Source organism: Oryzias latipes, chromosome 4 (assembly GCF_002234675.1).
Source record: "Oryzias latipes chromosome 4, ASM223467v1".
Taxonomy (NCBI): domain Eukaryota; kingdom Metazoa; phylum Chordata; class Actinopteri; order Beloniformes; family Adrianichthyidae; genus Oryzias; species Oryzias latipes.
In genome coordinates, this window is record NC_019862.2 from 20,486,894 (window position 1) to 20,509,848 (window position 22,955).

General features: G+C 37.2%; 1 protein-coding gene across 1 annotated transcript; it reads right to left on the bottom strand.

The window, feature by feature from the left end:
• Window positions 1-14,869: 14,869 nt before the first annotated feature.
• Window positions 14,870-20,782, bottom strand: LOC101158346 (regulator of G-protein signaling 4). The gene is made up of 5 exons (XM_004068109.4): window positions 20,629-20,782; window positions 20,316-20,417; window positions 19,035-19,099; window positions 17,469-17,632; window positions 14,870-16,951 (listed from the first exon to the last, which is right to left on the bottom strand). The coding sequence occupies exons 1-5, from the start codon at window positions 20,670-20,672 to the stop codon at window positions 16,715-16,717; spliced, it is 612 nt and encodes a 203-aa protein (XP_004068157.1). The 5' UTR covers window positions 20,673-20,782; the 3' UTR covers window positions 14,870-16,714.
• Window positions 20,783-22,955: the final 2,173 nt, after the last annotated feature.

The window sequence follows — 22,955 nt, forward strand, 5'->3', positions numbered from 1 at the left end:
CCTGGTACTGATCCTAACTGTGTAAAATGTAACCTAGGCCCTGTAAATCGTCTATGTTTTTGACATGCCTGTCACTTTCTTTGTTTTTTTTTTTTTTTTTTTTTTTTAAACTTGTCCTGTCCAACAGCTAGGCAGACAGATGAGAGCTGAGGGCCTCTTGTGTTGGACATATTTTTCTTTAACAAGAGGGGTTATTAATCTTCAGACAAACCAAAGGTATGTCTGAATAAACCCCTTTTGTAATTGAGGCCAAAATTTATTAATTTCAATCATGTTTGAAAATCTTTGGTGTTTGACCGGACGGAAAAGGAAAGAGGGGAAGAAGAGAGAGGGACGTTAGAGAGAGGGGGGGTAGGAGGGTGATAATAGGAGGGGAAGGGGGGTAAGACCATGAAGCAGCATAGAGCAACAAGTTTACTGGTTGCCTGTCACTTTCTGACTTCTGGGACTCTGTATTTGACTCTTTATCCTCTGTCTGTAACGTCAAAGTACACCGATCCCCAATGACAGCCCACTTTGGTATACTTCCGGACAGTCACTCCCTTCCTTCTTGGTTAGAGGATCTTATTGCCTTTCTGACACTACTTGCCCGTCGGACTATCCTGATGCACTGGAAAACTCTTCGTCCACCCACTCACTCACAGTGGATAAAAGAGTCACTTTCTTTTATTAAGCTGGAAAAAATCAGACATTCTCTTAATGGTACTAGTTCTAAATTTTCTGAAATTTTGTCACCTTTCTCAGAACATGTCATGTCGTTGACCTTAGAACGACCCAGTGAACTTTCAAATACATTAACAGGTATGAAGTGTTCAGTGTCTCTGCTGTTCATAGATTGGTAGCACAGTATATTGTTTGTGATTGTATGATTTTATTCATTCATTTGTGTACTTTTTTTTTTCTCTTTTTTTTGTAATTGTGGTTTTGAATTGTTTGTTTTTCCTTATTTTGTAAAACATAGAAATAAATCATACTTAAAATTAAGATGAATCTTCACTAAGAGAACAATTGAACAAGGATAACTTTCCCTCTGAGGGCACAGTTTCTATCACATAAACTAACTTTAAAACAAACCAGACATCCAGACTTTCAGCCCCATGGCTGTATGCGCTGTGTGCTCCTCGGCGCGATGGAGATAAGTGGCCTTGTGTGTGCATGTGCTGGTGGGTACGTGCCTTCTTGTATGCATGATCACATTAGAACGAAAGATCCTCCTGTCAGGTTTCAATTATCAGGCCCCACAGCTGTTTGGTGTTCCGAAAGCCAGAAAAAACATCCAGAGATAAGCAAGTTAGGCTTCAGCGTCTGAGCATGTCCAGACTCCGGCTGTTAGCACAGCTGCAGGCAAAGAAACAAACATTATGAGGCAGCCAGTGTGACATAACCTTTGTGTGAAGTGACTTTTTTCATACTAATAAAGTTTTGTTGAAAATGTATCCAATGAGAGCAAACTGAGTGAGTAAGAAAAAAAGTGAGATTACTCAAATTTGAATTACAAACAAAAGAAGAGACTGACGCTTCAAAATTCAATGAAACACAAAATCCAAACACATGCAAGTACTGATAGCAAAAATAACACTGTGTGCAAATATTGCATAGTTACCAGGGGTATTTGTGCCCTGTGACCTGACACAACAGTATTGATTAGCAGATAAGTACATGTCAGAGATCATAGCTCCTCAATGTGCAAGTAAGGATCTGGTGAGTGCTGCGTGTCTGTTCTCAGCCACTACAAACCCTATCACTTGATGAATTTTGACTATGGAGATTGAGACAGGGCGTCAAGTGTCCGTACTTGTGATTGTTTAATCTTTTGTTTCAAACTCCAGTCTTCTGCTGAATAACAACACAAGCAAATCCACACATTGTTGACTGTCAGTACTTCAAGCAGTAGAGCTGCAAAAGTTTAAAGCTGTAGCCAGGCATGCACCTCTGCATATACGTACTTTAGGGTCAAGTCAATGTAGTATTGTGATTGGCATGCTGTTCTCTTATGAGGATTTTGTACCTAAAGCTACGTTCACATTGGCCTCAGTAACAAACGTTCAACTTCCAACTACCACTTCCAATAAAAAAAACTATGTAAATGCGGATATATGCATGTTTCGGACCTCCACATTTAAAATTTTTTTGTTCATACATCGCTACATACATTTTTAAGACTGTTATTGGACTCTAGGTACAAAACGCACAGCCATTAAATGCGGATCGAAAGCTAAAGCAGTTGAACTTTGGTCAATGAAGGAATCAGCATTGACATATTGGTAGTGTCCTTTTCAAAACATAGAAGTACCAACCAGATGAAAACCGATCATAAAGAAGAAATGAAAAATTGCGGTTATGACCAGAATTATATGACACCAAGTCTTTCATATATAGGAATAAAGCTATGAAAGAAAAAGCCTGGAGTAAGATTTATGAGATTTGCACTGCCTAGACCATTTTGCACCAAGCCTCTTGCGTCCGTGACTACAGGCACTAGTATCTGGTAGCAACAACAGTACAGTGTGGTAAAAGTGAGGTCATATGTGCTCCAGTTTCATGACTAAATTGTTACAAGAACACGTAACATCAACTTAATGACAGGAGAGTTGAAATGGAAAGACTTTTCTGTCATTTGACATCATCAAGATTTTGGTTATCTGTTTTAATCTGATATCAATATATGAGCAGAACAAACTTAGACAAGCCATGACAACATTTTTACCAAAGTCTGAGCTACAGATGTTTTCGCCAATATAATTTACCGATGAAGTCTTTTGTTGTATTTTTATAATGTATGGCAACATAAATAATTTAAATCTTTGCATTGTAGTGCATTCAGATGCTCCTGTCTCTCAAAGATTTCCATTTTTTGGGTAAAGAAAAAAAGCTATGGGAAATGTAAAAGTAAATACATTGTTGATTTATTTAAAAAAAAATACTTTGTGGTTGGTGTTTTTCTTTATAGTTTTTGTTTGTTTGTTTGTTTCTTTGTTTGTTTATTGTTTTGGAAAGATAAAGTCACATTATTAAACTTTAAATGTTCACTTCAGAACACAAAGTGTGTTGACTTTGAACACAGGTTCAGTGAGCTCCAGGTACAAAAAAATGATCTGTGCAGAAATCTAGTTTTTGGTGATAAAATTACAAACTAATGTAAACAAATATACTCAAATATAAAATCCCCCAAAACAATGCAACAATTTGTTTACTGCAGTTATCCTGCAAGTCTATATGAAAGGCTTTTTTCAAAGATATTTTCTAATTACATATTAAATTTTAAAGCGTCATGTTATCTGTTTTGCCATTTAAAGGCTATTTTATGAACTTTACAAAATCAAACACTTTAAATGTCGTCACAAGAAGTCTCTTTTAAAACTTTTTTAAAAGCAGCTGTTGAGGATCAGAAGTACAGTTCTACATGTTTTTTTTTTTCATTTAAACTTAAATAAACCCAAGCAGAAGGACTGAGGAAAATCAATGGGTCACTTGATGGTTTTGTCAACAAATGTGTTGTGTGGTAAATAGTAGACAAGTTATCAAAGTTTGTGGGTTTTGCTTGTTCTCTCCTTGGTCAGAATGAAGAGATCATTTTCTGATCTGCTTATATTTCTTTTAGGTTTTGGTTTTGCGAGTTTCAAGTGGCTGCAACTCAATATGCTACTTTACACATGGTTTCAGTTTACTTATTGTCCCACACGTGTTTTGTGTTGGCCATTCTCCCCCTCTGTACTCTGTCTTCTTTGTTCATTTCAAAACTGTCTCTATTTGTTCCTGATCAAGTCCAGTTCTATCTGTTCTGAATCCTTAGGTCTGTACAATTTTTCTTCTCAGTTTGTGTTATTTGATATTTTTTTCAAATTTGTATGAATATTATTTTAATTGAAACAGAACCATAAGCTGCGTGCACATCTACATTTTTTTGCAGCATGGTTTCATTTGTATTTTTTTCTATTTATAAATATATGAGTTAGTTAGGAAACCTTGTAAAATAAAATTCTCCATTCTCCATCTCAAAGCTAATTGAATGTTACTGTGTGTTTCAATTCAAATTTCTAAAAGCTGTGTTTATTTCAATAGAGCACTTTTGAAACCACCACTACATGAACTTTGGTACGTTTTGCAGGAATGTCTGCTGTCTCTTGGGTTGTGTTTGAATCCGGTCACTGCTCACTAATCACTAGTCCATTTGCCATTTTGTAGAGCTGTCTGAAACTGCAATTCAAAAAGTCCAGCGCCCTAGAAATTTCCCAGTCTTTGCAATAATCCAGTGTGCATCGATGCTCAATCAGTTGACAAATAAAGATCGCAATTGAAACAATTATTCAAAAAATGCATTAAAATTTTCTTTTTTATAAACCATCCATAAGAAGTTTGGTCACCCGCAGAGAGCTCGGAGTAGAGCCGCTACTCCTCCACATCAAGAGGAGCCAGTTGAGGTGGCTGGGACATCTGGTTCAGAGGCCTCCTGGACGCCTCCCTGGGGAGGTGTTCCAGGCATGTCCCATTGGGCAGATGCCCCGGGGAAGACCCAGGACACGTTGGAGAGACTACGTCACTCGGCTGGCCTGGGAACATCTCGGGGTCCCCCCAGAGGAGCAAGAGGAAGTAGCCGAAGAGAGGGAAGTCTGGGCATCTTTGCTTAGACTACTGCTCTTGTAACCTGGCCCTAGATGAGCGGAAGAAGTGAGCATGATGTCTGAACTACAGTAGTAGTTAAGGATTAGGAAGGAAATTCAGTCAGCCTTTGTTATTTTTACATTTTTACCCATGGGGCTACTGTGGTTTGCACTTACTCCTCACAGAGAGAAGGCACTGGTTCAAATCCCAGCTAAGTCCTTTTTATGGATTCTATGACTGTTATATATCCAATGTTAGTAGTATAAGTGTTTAGGTTTCTTGGGGCTATGTTTACAGAAGGAGTGTGAGATTGACTGTCAGGCAGATGCAATAGCTGCAGTAAAGCAATTGCTGCATTTGAGGGAGCTGAGACAGAAAGCAAAGCTCTCAATTGGTCAATTTATTTTCTTATACTCATCTATGGTCATTAGCTTTGGATCAAGAAAAAAGAAAAAGATCATAGATGGATTGTAAGGCAGAATTTTTTCCATTTTAGCCCAAATCATTTCAGTCCAGATTATTCTAAAAAGGTTAAATTGATATGATTTAGTCTTCATGTTCAACAGGTCCTTTATCAAAATTTAAAAATACAGACTATTCCCTTTTTCCATCCCACTTTTACTTGTATCTGAAGTTTATTTTCCACAAAAAGCTCTGTAACTTTGTTGGCAAAGTCCTCTTTATTTTTTATTAGTCTACAAAGTCTATCAGTCTCACAGGGACAGAGCCAAAGAAATTAGTTTTTCTGCATCAGTCCTAAAATTACTTACTGTTTTCCGAAAGTACATTTATTTTAACTCAGTAGCACATAGCAGGATTTGCCGCTGTTGGAGGATAAAAAACACTTGCCACTTCACAAGCGCCCCTTTGAAGTTGCAGCAAAAATTTACTTCAACTTGTGAATTTTAGGCCTTTTCCTCAAACAGTAAGATGTCATGTAAGAGTGTAAAGGTGGCATGAAGCATCTAAGTCCAATCTTATGAGAGGTTTTGCAAAGTGTGGTGAGTGTATTTGGATATTAGATCAGGAAGTGTACAAATTCAACATGGTTTAGTGAAAGAAATGGTCGGAATTACTTAAATTGTGCAGAGGAAACCTCTATAACACAGATTAGTGGACAGATAGATACCAGTATCACATTCAGCTATAATTAATAAATTAAAAAAAAACTAGACTTAATGCCTGAATGATAGTAAAGTTACATCTCTTCTTCTTTCCACATGAATATCAGCAACACTGAATAGGTGTGTACTGTACTGTAGCATTTCATTGGCGTGCTCCAAGCACAAGGTTTGACCCTTTTGAATATAAATCGTTTGTGTGAAGGCTGGAGATTAAAGCTAAAAAGAGAACAAGATCGAAAGTGTCTGTGCTCTTTCAGCCTCCAAACTTTTTTATGCCCCAGCATGAAATATAGATTAATGGGACGTCATTTCTGCAGCAGGAGACTGTGAATTGGGAAGATGAAAAATACACTCAAGGTGTTCTGGGGTACTTGAGTGAGTCCCCACTAAGCTTTTGAAATACTATTACGGTCTTTGTTTGGCAGTTATGCTGTTGCATTGGTATGCAAGTGCTCCTCAATGTTTCCATCTGTTCAGCTATTCAAACATTGATCTTTCTTTGTGTTTCCACACAGTAAGTTTGGTGGTTGATTCTTCTGCAAAGTTCATTAACTAAAAGTCTCTGTACCAAATCTGGCCTTATGCAACAAAGTGCTGATCCTATCTGTTCCATCTTCAATGCTGAGCCGTCTATTGGGTAAGTGGTTGTTGCACAAGCTGCTGTACAGATGTTAGGAAATGTAGCTGCTAAAATTGGCACGTCAAAATGGGTTAGTGCTCAGGATTTCACACAAAGAGAGAACAACGAGAACTCAATCGCTCTGTGTGTCACATGCTGTACAATTGCATGGTCTGTACCCCCTAACGACTGTAATACACTACATACCTTTTTCAGCGTTCTAAAATAGCAGAGTGCAGCTGAAGAATGACTTTTTACATCATCTTGACATTTTCTTAAACTGTCAGGTACGTGTCTTATTTTTGAACTTATTTTATGTATTTATGTTTCAATAACTTTCAGTCTTACGTGACAGATTACAATAAAGCAATGAAGTCATGTTAGAATTCATACATTTTTAGGTTTATGGAGTATCAAAAAAGTCAATCCAAAGAACATACATTAACAGGATTCTATTCTTCAGGATAACTAGACTTTAAAGGTTGATCCGCTTCTTATCCAAGCACATTTTTCAGTTTAACAGCTGTCATGTAAAGCCTTAGTCACAACTGCCCCTACAAGTGGATTAGGGCTGTGCAAAATAAACAAACCCATGAGGAGTACTCAGGTGGCCCGCAGGAAATTTTAAGATCGTAGAAAACTTGTTAAGGCCATGAGGCAAAAATGTTTATGCAAATTTATTTCTACAGGTATAATGTAGGTGTCAGGTTTTAGTGAACACTGACTGTTAGACATGGGAAAATAAGACCGTAGTTTGTGTTGCCGTCCTACAGACACTTGCGTATCACGTGTACGTCCCATTCATAAAGCCTTTGGGTGCAGTTAGTAAGGGGCCAATGCGCGCACCTCACTAATGGCTGGAGAGCGGCCTAAAGAGATTGTACGACGGTATCACCCATTCATCAAAACTCTGTGTAACTTACATCATCCTTACAAATATTCTGCAATGCATTTACTAAACGCATGAAAGTGGTACGTTTCATTTTCTTGAAGTCCCTTAAGTTAGCCACACAAGTCAAAAGGAAACTGCCAGACACACCTGCATTCCTCCTGTCTACGATCCTCTATGGGCCGGGACAACCCAAAAACCCGCAGTGCCTGTACAGGTCAACCGCAACCGTACAGGTGCATGTGACTAAGGCTTTATTTAAACGCTGACTACTTTAGAGATGTAGTCAAAGTTAAAAACCAAATGTCACATCAGTCAACGATCCAGTGACCTGTCAGAATAGGCGGCTGATATCCTGTTAGGCGTTGGGCCTCAGAGGTGGTGGAACTCGATAGTGGTTTATTGTTCCTACGTGGCGCGCTTCAATGGGATCTGCTCAGTAAAAATGTCAAAGCAAAGCAAGATTGTTCACGAGTGACAGTAAATGTCTCAAACTCCCTTCTGTGGCAGAAGAACAGTTTCTTCAATTTAACTGGTTGCAAGTGTGATTACTATATTGTCCACACCCGTTGCTTACCATAGATTACAAGAGCATAACATGCTTAAAAATCAATGACTTCTTACAATTTTGACAATTTTCACAGAGCAATCGAGTTCTCGTTGTTCTCTCTTCATGTGGTAATAATTTTGTCGAGTCCATCTGATTTTTCTTTTGTCAGGTTGGACTTTACCTCTCTATTTTATGTGTTGCATTAGCACAAACTAAAATAACAAACACCTGAGTAATGAAACATTCGTGTGTTGAACCCTTTTTTGTGAGAAGTTTTGTATTTTTTTAAGAGTGCAGATATCTTTTGTTATAATTGTGGATGGATACCTTGATTCCTCTTTCAAAAAAAATCTATCCTTTTTGTGTAGACAGTGTACTTTCTTGGTATTATGTCCTTTCTGATGAATGGCTGGATCATTAAAGCTTTTTGACTTTTTTGCCACACCTCTAAGGTATAGATGGCACATAGTAGCCAGAATTTCCCTTTTAAAAACAGAATCCATCGAGAAGCTTTGGCATAATTTCAATCAAGAAGATTTACTTCACTTCCAGGAACTTTGGGCTGCTTGTTGCTTTGCTCTAAACACAGCTCATCATTACGTCTACGATTTGAACCAATGGGTAAATTGCCTGCCTTCTTCTTAGCCAATCACATCCCCAGTTTTGCCGTTGAATAAATAGATGCTTTGTCTCTCCAGAAGCTTCACTAGAAAAGCAAACACTCTAACCCCATTGTAACAAATGCACTCTTTAAATATAACTGTATGATTATCTTTAATCAATAAAATTCATACAAAATGATGCTTAGCTAATAATAATGTCCACATGTGCTAATATATAAAGTTTTATTAGTGTCAAACTTATTGTGAAACACAAAAATACCATCATGTTGTTCAAAAGACAAAAAATTAAATTTTGCTGCTTTTTTCAATTACAATAATTAGGAGATTTATTAGAGATGATTCAATATTTTTTTTTTTTTTTTTTTGTAATCTATTGTTGTTATCAAACAGCTTTCAGCTTCTGTCCTCCTACAATGTCCAGAGTCTCCAACTATTTATGGGTTTCATTCTGTTTGTTTTGTGAGTCCCAGATCCGGCTTCACACATAGCAGAAACTTACGTCAGTCTTCTGCTTCCTCTTGTATTCAGAGTCACAGAGGATTTTTGAGGTGATCATGACCAGAGCGCTGACTGACTCATTCTTTATTTAATCAGAAAAAAGGAGTGGTGACTATTTAGCAAAACTTAAAATATATCCATTTCTGAGATGGTGTGTTATCTCTGAAGAATAATGCAATCATAACACCAATAGGAAAAATGATTCATTGAGACAGTGATGTTGGCCTGTAGACTGTTTGTGGTGGACGAATGGATGAGAAGCAGATGAGTTTAGTTGTTTGCGCAATTTAACACATATGAGGTCAATCTAACACAAGAAACAGATATGATTACCAAAATATCAAATATTTCCAGGTGCCCTTCTGACATTTTCAATAATTTAAGTAATCCATCATTGTGTTGGCATGTGCTTGGTGAACCTCTGCTAAATGTTCTACCCAAAGGTCAAAGGTGTAGAGTTGCATTTTGCAGACTAGCATTCACCACATATGGCGTCAACTGATTAATCTGATGGAAAACAGCCTTAACTTTTTTGGGGTATAATTTCTTTTATGTTTTTATATTATTTTGTATTTTTGTAAAGCAATGGCTTCTTTCCCAGCTTGAATGAATGCCATTTTCTTAACTCACTGAATCTCTTTCAGGGTCACCGAAGTGCTGGAGCCTATCCTAGCTACTGTTGGTAGCTACACCCTGGACATGTCGGCAGTGTGTGGGCCATACGATCATAACTAGGGATAGAAAAAATCACTAATTAAGCAACTTTTTGGACTGTAGGAGGAAGCTCCTGGAGAAAACCAACGAATAACAATATTTAAAGGATCGATAACAAATATATTAGGTTATACAAAGAATGAGTTCACCATCAGCGCTGGACCAAACCAATATCTCTCTTGAGGAACACACACGGAGTGGTGTCAAGTGATCAAACTTTCTGTTCCCTCTAGTGGCTAGCTATGCCCGATTAGGACACCACCCTTGTAGATCAGTTGTCTACAAGGGTAGTTGTTTAAACCCTGGTCCAATGCAGGATCTAATTCTAATTGGTTTATTTGAGCTGTAAAGTGAGCTGCAATGGTGTGCCTGCAGCTGGATACAGAAAAGGTCAATCTGTTGTCACTAAAAGTTACAAAATGTGTACAATTAAAAATTCTTTCAGTCTGTTTTACAGCAACAAAAGGGACGTCATAAAAATGGTTAATATGAAAAGGTTTTAACTATTTAATAACATTCAGTGAAACAGCTTTAATAATAATAATAATAATAGTGGTTTTCTAGACACTCAACGCGCTTACAATGTGTCCATTATTCTTTCACTCCTAATTCACACTTGATGATGGTAAGCTACTGATGTAGTCACAGCTGCCCTGGGGCAGAGGGGTGGCTGCCAGTACGCGCCTACTGACCCCTCTGACCCTCACCGGGACACATTCACATATCGGTGGAGCCACACTGGAGACAGAAGGGGGTGAAGTGTCTTTCCCAAGAACACAACAACAGCTGACTGAGGGGACCTGATAAGAACGAGGTTTGAACCGCCGACCCTTTGATAATTGGCTAACCTGCCCTAAATATATTTCTAGCATGTTTCCAGATATTAAAAAAAAGAGGAAAATCTCTGTACATCGTGCTGAGGGTAGTTGTATGCAAAAAGGTACATTTAAGGATTTTGGAAAACAAACATCCAGCAAGGAAAAGCTTTGGGTATAAATAACATAAGATATTGTAAAGTAAAGTCAGAACATGGCGGTAGTGTGATGGCAAGAAAGTTTAGAAACTAGCTCATAATCTCAAAGTTAAAAACATCGGAGCGAGAAGCACAATGACAATGATATAATATAAATGCAGGGACATACTATGAAGTTCTGGTTTGTTTAGAGCTCACTTGTAGCTGCTTGGTTCTTAGGATTTTGGCGGGCTATACCATCACTAAACATCCATACTTTCTGAAAATCATCTAATGGGAGATTCAACAATCCTTGCAATGGTTGGAACTGAGGCGCAAAATCCACTACCTCCTTGAGGCTGGTGTGAAACCACTTAAGGATTCTCTCACAGGATACTGATAAGATCATATGGGATCATTGTGTTCATTCCTTAACAATTTTTTTCGTTGGAAACTGGCCAGTCAGATATATATTCAAAACATCTGATTGACAGATTCTTCTGATTTCTTTAAGTTATAGGGGTGAGGACTTCCCACAAGCTCACTTCTGATTGGTGATAGTAGGTACCAGAAATATTTACTCAGGCTGACTCTGATCAACCACAGCTTATCTACGTTATCTGGTTCCAACATTGCGATGTCCGTAACGGAAAAAAATGGCAACTGAATTTGGTTGGAGCCCAAGTAAGCCATTTTCTATGAGTGACGTCACTCAGTCCAGTTCTCTTACAGTCAATGGTGTAAAGATCATGTGACGGACACTAAACCTCACATTGTCAAGGTTTTTTGTTTTGTTTTGAATAACACGTTTTAGTATTTAGTCACATTACTCAATGTAACATAGGGTAAGTCTTATCTTTAAATGTTATCCTGTAAAAACTCACATGATGACATTTAATATCCCTATGGAAAGATGTTGGCTGATCTCCCTTCACAGCCCAAATTTTTTCCTGCTTAACTCTCATTTGTTTCTGATGACAAACTCTGGCTCAGCAAGACCGGTGAATTAATTATGTCCGGGTAGGTGCTGAATACACGAATCACAGAGAGACACCAGAGCTGCATCAAAGAAAGGAGATGCATGCCTTTTTTCATATTAAACTTGAAAAATATGCTTTGATGAATTTGGCTGTTACTACAATCAACTCCTTAGATTATTAACTCGCGACGCAGACTATATAATCATTTTGAGTTATTTGTGGAAAAAAACAACTTTGACAACAAGCCTATTTGAAGCTATTCAAAAAATGTCCTGCTGAAATATTCAAGCTGTGCAAGAAAACAAAACAAATGAATTGAAACACAAAACAGTCCCTCAGTTTAAAAAAAAACATTCATTTTTTAAAAAGGCTTTTAGTTTAATGGGAGCATTTACTAAAGCTTTACTGTGGTTATTTTTAGTGCTTAACTGTGGCTGTTACTAACACAATCAAGTCTTCAGCAAGTTTCAAAGTTTCTTTTCTAAAACTTATTGCTAAATAGACCTGATCAGCCACCATTTTAACTTAATGTGGTTTCTAGGCAACTACTATTGTGAGGATCTGTGCCTTTTTTTAAGCTCAGTTCTCTTGCTTTTCTTGTTTTTGTACATGCTCTATGTTTAGATATGGTTTGTTTACGGCATTGTATGTTTCCAATCAAATAGCTGCTTCTGTTTTTCTTTAATGAACCCAAGTTCACTTAAAAAATTGTGGTTTTGGTGTTTCTAATATGTTCTTATATAACTTTTCATGGTGGAGGACACATGAAAGGAAACAAGGCTTACACTTGAGTTTTTCTTTATTCAAATCATGAATCTGGAGCACACGGAAAAATGTAGTTGGAAAAAGCTTGTAGGTGTGACGTATTGTGACAAGCCACAAGCTCTTTGCTCTGCTCCATTCTTTTAGACAACTAGATCCATGTACGTCTTTGTTGTCCTCGTCCGAGCTGGCATCTTACTCAAAACTGTACAGCTGGATGGCTTCAGTATTGCTCACCATTTTTGTTGCACGCTAATGTTAGGTTTGTGGTTGTGAGGAGCTGTAAGCTGGTGGGAGAAAATAAACAAAGGAATCATAGGATATCAGGGCAGGCTTAATTTGCTCCAATGGTCCCGCCCACAAATCAGAGGCAAATTTCAAAAGAACCGTGCCGTTCTGCAGAAACTATGTCCAGGAAAATGACACAAGTTTTTTGATTTTGGCTCAAAACAGCATAATCATAATTTAACTAGGAACACTTGGAGATGATTGGAGTGGCACTTCAAGTCTGAAGTTTGCTGTTTCATTATCTTTTCAAACTAAACTTATATGCTTGTACAAGCCAGTTCCCTTGTGATATGGTATTTGGCTGAATCTGAATTCCTTCCCTACCCTTTTGGCTTCTCTCTATCCCTCCACTTATTCCTCCAAGCAGAGAGATATAGAAAAAAAAGTGTCTACAAATTTGGACGTTACTACCGCTTAATGTTGTCATCAAAAGTCGACGGTCATCTATGTTAGCGTGGCTGCCAGCGTTTGGAAAATGCAGAACAGCACTGGCTTTATAACCTTAAAAGGTCATGCTAAAACAAAGAGTCAATACTCACATTTGAATGTAAACTTCTGTGCTCCAGAGCACACCCACATGAAGAAATACGTTTCTCCTCTGCACCACAGCGAGACGCAGATTACCCCACTGGCGGAAGGATAGCCAGGCGTAAGTCGTTACGGCACCTTTTTGATAAGAAAAAAAGACTTTTGGACACCACTACAGCTTTAAATGCCCGTACAATAGGAGGGGCAGGAGGAACCAGTGGGGTAGAGGAGCAATTTGGATTCAGCCTTTCTATCCCCATTTACAATAGCTATAGGGCATTCTTAAATTTTTCATGTGGTTAGTGGAACCAAGAAATTATATTAATCACTTCTATGAGCACTCCATGTCAGTCGTCCAGTTCCATGTCAGCTCTCAACTAATCCAATATCATAACATAGGATGCAGCCAGCGTTTAAAAACTCTAGGGTATTTTTCTAGCATTCCAATTTACTTTTTGTCTCTTCTCTTTTTTTGCTGTGTCACTTGAAGCAATGACTGTAACCATTTATCCGTACAGTTATGTCAGATTGCATCTATCTTTTACAGATGATATATAGATTCCAAACTGATCTGTTCTGTTCCATGTCAGAAAAATTCCATCATGGGAGAATACATGAATCCTATTTGCTTTTACTCCTCCCAGATTTTTAAACGTTCTGCCTCAAATGACCAGATTCCATATTCATCAATGGCAAATATGCTAAGCAAACTACTTCTTCCCTGTTAGCCAAATCTAGTTAGTATGTCACACTTAACTTCTTGGTGGGTGCTGTCAAGTTTTCACACGTTTTTCCACACATAAATCTATAGTAAATGGGTTCCTATGTTTCTTCAGCCCTCTAGAAGATTCGTGTTAGGGAGATTTTTGTCACATCCAATGAGAAAGACCTTCTTTTCTCTTTTTTTGGGGCTCAACCTCTTGATCAGTACAATCAGAAATATCCACTTTAATGTTTTGACTAATAAAAACTCTCCCATCCAACTAGCTTTAAAACTCCTGCAATTTCTGTCCTTGAGCTATTTCCTGGCATTGATCTTTCAGCTATCTAGATGGTGTTTTGTTCTTCTTTTATAATTTGTGCAAAATGTTCTGAGGTTATTAAGGGATAATGATGTTACATCCTGATAATCATCTGTAATCTGCAGATAGCATCCAGTCACCGCTGGAGATAGCAGAGCCCATTTTGTGTCTGCTGGTTGCTGATGAGGACTGGATGATAACAAAAACCAAAAAGAAAAGAAAAAATCTTGCATAAAATAAAAAATCCAGTCCATATAAATGTATAAAAAAGTTAACATTAGGAATCCAAACAAGATTAGTAGTATTTCTGAAAATTTATGGACACAACAGTTTTTTAATTTTGAATTAACCGAAATTTCAAACAAAACAGTTCCGATGACTAAATCATTTAAATATATATATAATGTTGAATCCTTTTGTGCATTGAGAGCCAAAAATTCAAAAAGATTTACAAAGTTGTGAAGTTTCAAACACATATTATGTTAACTTATTATTAAATAATTTTATTCATGTTAAATTTCATAATGAATAATTAAGATATTTGTGTTTAGTTTCCTCAAAACTTTTATTTTGTCATATTTCAAAAATATTGTGTGCATACTTTTGTTTGTTTTTTTGTTTGTTTGGTGTTTTGCTTTTATGAATGTACATATATATGATTTTATTTTTTTAAGGATTTTAGTGGTTTGATAAAATTAAAAACAACTATGGCTCACTGTTCTTTTTCCCATCAAAACTTTATTTGAGAATATTTGAGCAAATTTCACGATATGAATAAAATACAAGTATATCTTCAGTACAAACACATAAAACATTTGTATCACTATAGACATTTCAATCAAAACACTGAAATACCATAATGGATTTTCATCAAAATACAGGCAATATTACGTTACGTATTTAAAAAAACATGAATGAAACAGCCATTTTCTTTTGACAATATATAAATTTTAAAAAATGAGTAACACCTCCGACCGGTTTGGATACATCATGCAACAACAATGCACTATTTTTTATACAGAAAGATGCTCAGGAAGCAGACAAAGCTGACTTGTTTTAAGTGTCATATTTTATGACGTTCATTCAGCAAAAACAGACTTAAACAATCCAGCTTTGAGCTACACAAAGCAGCTAAAATCACACATTCCTCTGGTTCTACACAATACTTTTTTAAGTAGTAATTCTACTCATAGGTAGAGAAATGTCATGTTAATTCAAAATAAATTTGGTAATAATTACAACTATGAGTAAATGTTTTCTTTATGATCAGTTATCTTTATTCGGATATTTAAATTCTCATCTTGGTAAAATCATAATTTTGGGCTTTCTGCAGTTTCCATACAGAAATGTTTTTATGTTAGTAAAAAAAAAAAACATATGTATCAACTGTCATTCATTATTTCAGGTTTTTCCATTGTCAGTTTAGAAGTTAAACAAAGTCCAATTTTATAAAGGCTGACTTCTGCTAACAACCTCTATTTTCCAATGTCTTAAACTGCCTTCTAGCCTTTAAATACACACATTTAAAGCATGTGACACATGTTAAAAGACCATTGATTGTTGTTTGTGTCTTGCAGATAGACTGAAAAGATTTTGGGAGTCATTTCTTTTTCATGCGTATCTTTTTGGTCTGGGTCCTTTAATATTTCTCCTTTGACTGTGCTTCTTTATGGATTTTCTTAAAACCTACTTTTACCGGTAAATGTTTTAGAGGACCTTTTTATTTTTATTTTAGCATACACATTTTTTCTTGTTGCTCTTTTCAGGTATTAGCCATAAGCTTAGCCATAAGCTTAGGCTGCAGGTATGCAAATACTTCTGTCTGTTTATTTTCTCCAAACCAAAGCAGTCAAAGTACAAGACCACCCCAATGAGTCTGAATCTGCTGTACGGTTGTGTGCAGGACATCTTCTCTCCCCACTGTGTCCTATTACTACTAGGGTTTGTACCAAATTTTATTTTTGAGAAAAGCTGTCGTTCCCCAACATGAAATATGTTTAAAAATTCACATACCTATAGTCCTTTTAACAAAAACTAATTAAACCCTTTGGAAGCAACTGCATTTAATAATCCTGACAGGAGCGAACACCTCAGTCCTGAAAAGTGACGTTTTTATCCACTATTGCAGTTAGAAGTTGTGGAGAGGATTTGCTATGATAATCTAAACACAATTTCACTTAGGCATCAGAGGTAGCCCTGGATGGTTTTTCGTTGTTACGATCAGCCTGACCTGGTGATGCAAGCAGGTTAATATGTATTTACAATGTATATAACATGGAAATCCTTAACATTCAGTCTGTCCCTATTGACCTCTCTGATTCAGAAAATTACTTGACAGCTGATTATGACTTCAAAAAATGGAAAACTTGTTTTTTACAGAAAATCACAAACATGGCCAATAAGTAACAGCAAGCAGAAGTGTATCTATAGATTTCTTTACTGAACCTTTTGAGTCACCTTCCCAAACCCCTGTTTTCTAGTCTACCGTAGAGTCTTTTCTTATATCACATCCACTACCAAACCTTGGCACCTGCTTTGAATCCTTTCTCGTCTCCGTTCCTGTTTAGGCCCCACCAGCCAAAGCCTGCCTGCTCTCAGCCCAGTCCAAGCTTTTCTTTACCCGAGATGTGCCAGTCTCTTTTGGACACAGATCCTGAAGCAGTTTGGATTTGAGGAAGCGCCTGTAAGAGTCCTTTTCCATCAAGGTGTAGATCAACTTCTGGGCCTCGTCAAAACAAGACGGGCTACCCTTCTCCACTTCCTGCCGGGTTTTTTCTCTGGCTGCAGCATCTAGGTTTACCTTGAATGGGAGACAAGAAAGAAAAAATGATTTAGAAGGACATGTGAGAACACATGAAATAAAGAGTCAAGAAAAGATGCAAATTAAAACTTCAAAATAAAAAGAATTTAAAAAAAACAGGTGCAAATGGGTGTAAGGCTTTTCTTACAATGAAACCCCCCAAAAATCAGAATCAGAATCTTTTATTGTCATTTTGCAGTGCACAATGAAGTTGATGCAGTGCGAAATTATGCATTTTTCATGAATTTAGCTTTTTTTAAAACAATTGCAAATAATCATTAACATTGTTTGTTTGGTACATGAACCCTCCTTTTAGCTTTAAATTTCACTAAAGAAGAAAATATTTCCAAAATACTTTCTTTGCTTTTTTTTCCTGTACATTTCCTTTTAAAACGCTTTATTTGATTCTGTAAAAAAAGGATGTGTCATATTTGTTATTTTTGGATCTGCTTTTTCTTGACACTGATCAAACCTCTGTTATGTTGTTAAATGATGTATCCAATTAAAGTCTAGTCACCTCGTTTGGGGCATCTGCCTCCACATATTGCTGATAGATTTGTTTTGCCCTAACCGCCATCTGAGAAGGCGGAGTCTTCTTGAAGTCCTCGCAGGCAATCCAGAAGTCCACGTTTTCTTGACTGAACTCAGACCGCAGGAAGCTGGTAAAGACTGTCCGACCCGCTGACAGAGAGAGAAGGCAAATAGCATGTTAATTCTCAAATTTGCATTTACGTACGTTTACATAGAATTTTCATTGGAAGTGGTCGCTTAATAGCGTGTTGCCAAGTGCGATATGAACATAACATAAAGGTTCTGGACAAACCGATTAATTGTATAATCCTTTCACACCAGAGATATCGCCGGCAACACCTGAGTAACACATGCACATAGACATTTGGTAAATCATTGATTGTGTACGCATTCACAATGAATCAGCTGATTCTCACACAGAGAAAAATGGCTTTGCACCAATATCTGTAACAGCACAAAAGAATCAGCTGATTTACGTGGATTGTATAAGCACCTTACTACTAAAAAGTGTTGCATGTTATCACAATGCTAATTTTCTCCACTTCACAAGCTGCTGGAATTACATTACTTGCGTAAATAGTTGAAGAATTACAGTAGTTCAAGGAATGTAAACACTGAAGCTAAAGCTCTGGTAATACAGGGTTAAGCAACAAATAAAAAATATTATTATTATTAATATTATTAACAGAAAGTCTTGTCCCACATATCCATGTATGACAAGCCAGTCATAGATAAAGAACACACAGGTCTGTACTTTCAGAAAATTATGATAGAGTTCAGCAGAACAGCTGGAGAGTTCTGCGGTCCTGCATGATGTAGATGACCTACAGTGGAAGATGGTCAGGTCACGTTACAATAAACAGCAGGAGATCGGACCTATGAGAGCTGCTGGAAGAAGACTTGACGATGCTGGAGGTCAGTGGATGAGATCATGGAATAGACTGGAAAATGCTCAACTGCTTCCCGCAAGGTCAATGCTCCTTTAAATCCTCACAGTCTTACACACTCGCACACACTTGTGTAGTCTGCACGGGTCAGAGCGCCCTGAAGGGCTGCGCAGTAGTGCCTCAAGACACGTACCAAAAATCCGAGCATGAGAATGACGCGTGTGTGTGTGTGGGAGAGAGTGTCAAGTCTTCATCTTCACATCCCTTTGCCTCTTTGTCTAGTTATCCGAGCAGGATGATGCCTTTCAATAAGCACTTATCATGACAAAAGCCCCCTGCACCACTGTTATCCTGTTCCTATCATTTTGTGAGGTTTACAATCAGTATGTGGATCTCCAAAGCCCTTTCAGCTGCTATTACTGAGGAATGTGCGAGGCTGTTATCTGATACCACTCCCAGAGCAATTATTTTGAAAAGATTCTGGTTTAAAAAATAGATTTTTCAGGGAAATAATGAGCCAAACGCCTGGCTGACTGTTGGTAGCAATAATGAGGACCAGGAAAAGCTCTGTTGGGCTCAAATGTGAACCCCAATTTCACACAATATAGCAGAGTCGATTATTACTATTATTATTTTTAAGTATGACAGATTCACTTTACACTTACTTTCACTGCTCATCACATGACTGAATGACTCCTTCCATTTTTCCACCTCAGATGGATCTGGCACCCTAAAGCAAAAACACAATTGTCCATTAAAATTCAAGATCATTTATGTTTTGTTCATTTTATAGATCAACTGAAATCACGTAAACTGCTTTTCTGTCTGCCGCTCCACCTTAAACCGTCTCTGCTTGAGAAGCCAAGGACATTAAAAAGCGACTGCTTCATTAAGATTGTTTTGAATTTCAGCAATCGTTTAATATTTTATGTATAATACTGTTTTAAAATCGAAAAATAGGCTGAACATTGGAAACCCTCATAACAAGGAGTTTTTCCTTACCGAGAAGGAGGGTCTTAGGACAGGAATACCCAGTTTAGCTTAGTCTGTTTAGTTTAGCAATCACTTATTGAATTGTATGACGTCTTGTTTATTATGATTTCACGATTTATTATACCATTACTGGTATGAAGCCCGTTAAGACGACTATTGTTGCTATATAATCAAATTGAATTGAATCTCAGTGCGTGAAGGTTGGTTGTGTTTCGCAGCGTCAATTTGTTTCAAGAGGATGAAAAGTCAGCGCCACCAGCTGTACATTAACTATAAAAGGCTTTTTAATCTGCAAGTGCATCGATGCAAAAAAAAAAACCTGTTCCTCCATGACCTTTTTGAGTCTAAATATAACTCCTCACACTAACTCATAGTTGCTCATTAACACTGTCCCTGTTTTTTTTACAACAAACATTCACCTATGAAACATTGTCCTGGCAAAACAAAGTCAAGGTGAATGACTAGTAAATTGTCCACATCCGTTTCAAGTAAAATTGGCTTTTAACCGAAAAGCGTGAAGGCCGGATCTATTTCTACATCAAACAAACCACCTTCTTACTCATCGCTTCGTCATCCCTCATTAAACAAACTCTAAGAAACGTAAGAAATCTCATTTACAGTGATTTCCCCAGAGGCAGGGCAAAGAGGCAGCTTTGTTTGTTCAGAGTTCTTCACAAAAAAGGCAATTAAAAGTGGATCGTGTTTAAAGATTTGCATTTTTGCTGTTGTAAGCTTATACTTCAGGCAGGTAAAGATAATAATACTTTAAAAAACATTGTGCATTGTTCATAGAAGCAAAAAAAAGATATTCAAAATGTCTTTCAAGTTGAAAAAATACCTATATTCTTTTTAAATGAACATTTATGCTACAGTTGAGCTACTTGGAAAAGAAGCATTGCATTGCAACAGGAAAAAACCAAAACATCTAAAACAGAGAGATAAAGTTCTCTGACCTCTTTGAAGCAGCGGTTTTCTCCTTCACCTCCTTCTGATCGGCTGTTTGGGGTTCAGGCTTCTGCAGTAAGAAGCTTAGTTTGTGCTTGATGTCTTTGGCGCTGCGGAAGAAAGCATCTCATCAGCTTGTGTGGACCAAAAACATCCTCAGCATGCCTTAACAGGTGTCAAAAACAGCTCAACTGCTTTTATTTGAGTTTTTTCAAATGGTTCAAAACTGCTGCTATTTTGCAAAGATTCAGCAACAAACAGTGGTGGTGTTTCTGTAGAAACATCTAGGTTCACCACGCCTTCATTTTGCATTGAGCTTACCTTTTCAAGCAGGTCGCAGGCAGAGTTGCTAGTCCTTTACACATGCTGGAGCGTTAAAAATCTCCCCAAAAAAATCAACAAGAAGGCAAAAAGTGTGTTTGTTTTTACAGCAGCGTCCTTCTGTATCTGAAACAAGCTCTGCTTATCTCCACTCCCACTGTGATTTATACCAGGAAAACGCATGGGGAGAAAAAACGGCCAATCACAGCAGATACTGAGGCAGACGCTAAGAGAGGGAGGGAGGCAGAATGGAGGGAGGGTGAGAAGGTGACAAAATAGGGGAAATTAACAGCAGATGGCATGAATGTTACCTGAACAAAAGGTGTTTTCCTAAAAGGGAAAAAAGACGGTGGGGAAAGCGAGAAACAGAAAAGTCTGTATTTCTTCAAAAAAAAAAAATCAACAAGCAAAATGTCTGTAGTTGTGATCAGTTTCTGATGAAGAATCAATACTATTCTCTGTGGTGTTGAGTTTCTCACAATGTAATTATATAGGTTGATGATTCTAACAAATGCCATACAAATATATCTACACTGAACCATACACATTTTTTGAAATTGCTTTAACAATAGTTATTACTACTGCTAATAGAACTTTCTACTTACTGTGGATGAGTGAAAATAATTGCTTATCAAAAAAACACTAATTGCTCTTGGATATAATTATTTGTGTTGTCCAAGCATTTAAAAGAAGTGTAGCACATAAGGCTTTAACTTGCAATGACTTAATTTTATTAAAGACCCATTTGGATAAAACCTCATCATTCATTCATTCATCAAAGTCAAAGTCAGCTTTATTGTCAAAGATGCTGCATACACAAGACATACTGCACAGATGAAATTACTTTCCTCTCGTCCCACAGTGCAAGCAGCTTATAAATAATAAAATAAAATAGATAAAATAACAGTTATAATAAGAAGAATGACATTCATTCATTCATTTTCTTATCCATTTGTTTCCTTTCGGGGTCACGGGGCTGCCGGAGCCTATCCCAGCCACTTGCGGGCGAAGACAGGGGACATTCTGGACAGGTCGCCAGTCTGTCGCAGGGCCGGATGAAAATTTTAATATGTTCTGGTAGGAAATTTCTCCTCATGTATGACATGAGATTAAAATTGCATTTCAGAGGATTTCTTATTTGAATCATTGAGAATCAGGAGCAGATCGAAAAACACTGTTTAAAAACGGTTGTAAGTGTGATGTAGAAGCTACAATCTGCAGGCCACAAGCTCCCTGCTCTGCTCCATTCTGATGCTTCCACTTGTAGACAAATAGTTCCATGAACGTCTTTGTCTTCCTCATCTGAGCTGATATCTGGTTGGACTCGGCTGGATAGCTCCAATATTACTCGCCATTTTTGTTGCACAGGTAATGTTAAGTTGGGGGTATGAGGGGGCTGTAAGCTAGCAGAACACTCAGTTGTGGGTGACAGGAAGGGGGGGGGGGTTGCTCCATGCCAATGGTCCTGCCTACAGCTGTGAGCTGATTCCTATTTTTTATGTCGACACAGGTTTTTTAGAGTTTGGCTAAAAATGGCACAACCATAATTAAACGACCACTGGGGAGGCTTTACAATAGTATATTGTTAAAACTAGCAATATTGGAGAACTATTGGAGGATTAACTCTCGGTTTCATTTTGTTTAGTTCACAAATGAAAATATAGGCAATCCACTTAAAAAAAGTAAATCACAGAAACCAAATAAGTACCGAAAGCTCTTACTACATCTATAGCCAGTCTGCTGCAGAGATGGTTATTTTATACCTCCACGACATTGAAGTTAGAAAAAAATGTTTAAGTTCTCTAGCTTTTATACTGGGAGTGCAGAAACACCTTCTGCCTATTATTTTGTCCCCACAAGTTATTCGAAGTGGTTTAATAATAATTTTTGGCAGTAAAATATTAATTTCATTACTTATTTGAATTTAATTTACAGCTAAAGACTTCAGATTAAACTTTAATGGTCTACTGTTTCTTTCAAACGTTTTGAAAGTTTTGCTTATATGCTTTGACAGATTAGACTGGTATAAACAATACAGCTTTTTAATTAATGTTTAATAATCAAAAATGTCCTTTTTAAAACAGGTTTTTTGAAAAATTACAAAATCCAGATTATGACAACTGTGCAAAACTATCAAATAAAATAAATCATTGGGGGTGGGAGTATGTATATTTGCTTCTTCCCACTCTTTTTCAAGCAATAAATTAAAGTCTTGATTTAATCATATTTACTGAATCTAAATTGACCTGATGTGTACTGTATGCATCATTGCAAAAATCTATTTATGATTTTGAGTAATTACAGTTACTTTCTACTTACATTTACAG

What these genes read in the sequence shown, in the direction of transcription:
- LOC101158346 (XM_004068109.4), bottom strand. Translation starts at nt 20,672, where the DNA reads ATGTGTAAAGGACTAGCAACTCTGCCTGCGACCTGCTTGAAAAG. An exon ending in CCTGCGACCTGCTTGAAAAG is followed by an intron (nt 20,418 to 20,628) that starts GTAAGCTCAATG and finishes TTTCTTCCGCAG; the next exon opens with CGCCAAAGACATCAAGCACA. An exon ending in AGGCAGATGCCCCAAACGAG is followed by an intron (nt 16,952 to 17,468) that starts GTGACTAGACTT and finishes CTCCCATTCAAG; the next exon opens with GTAAACCTAGATGCTGCAGC.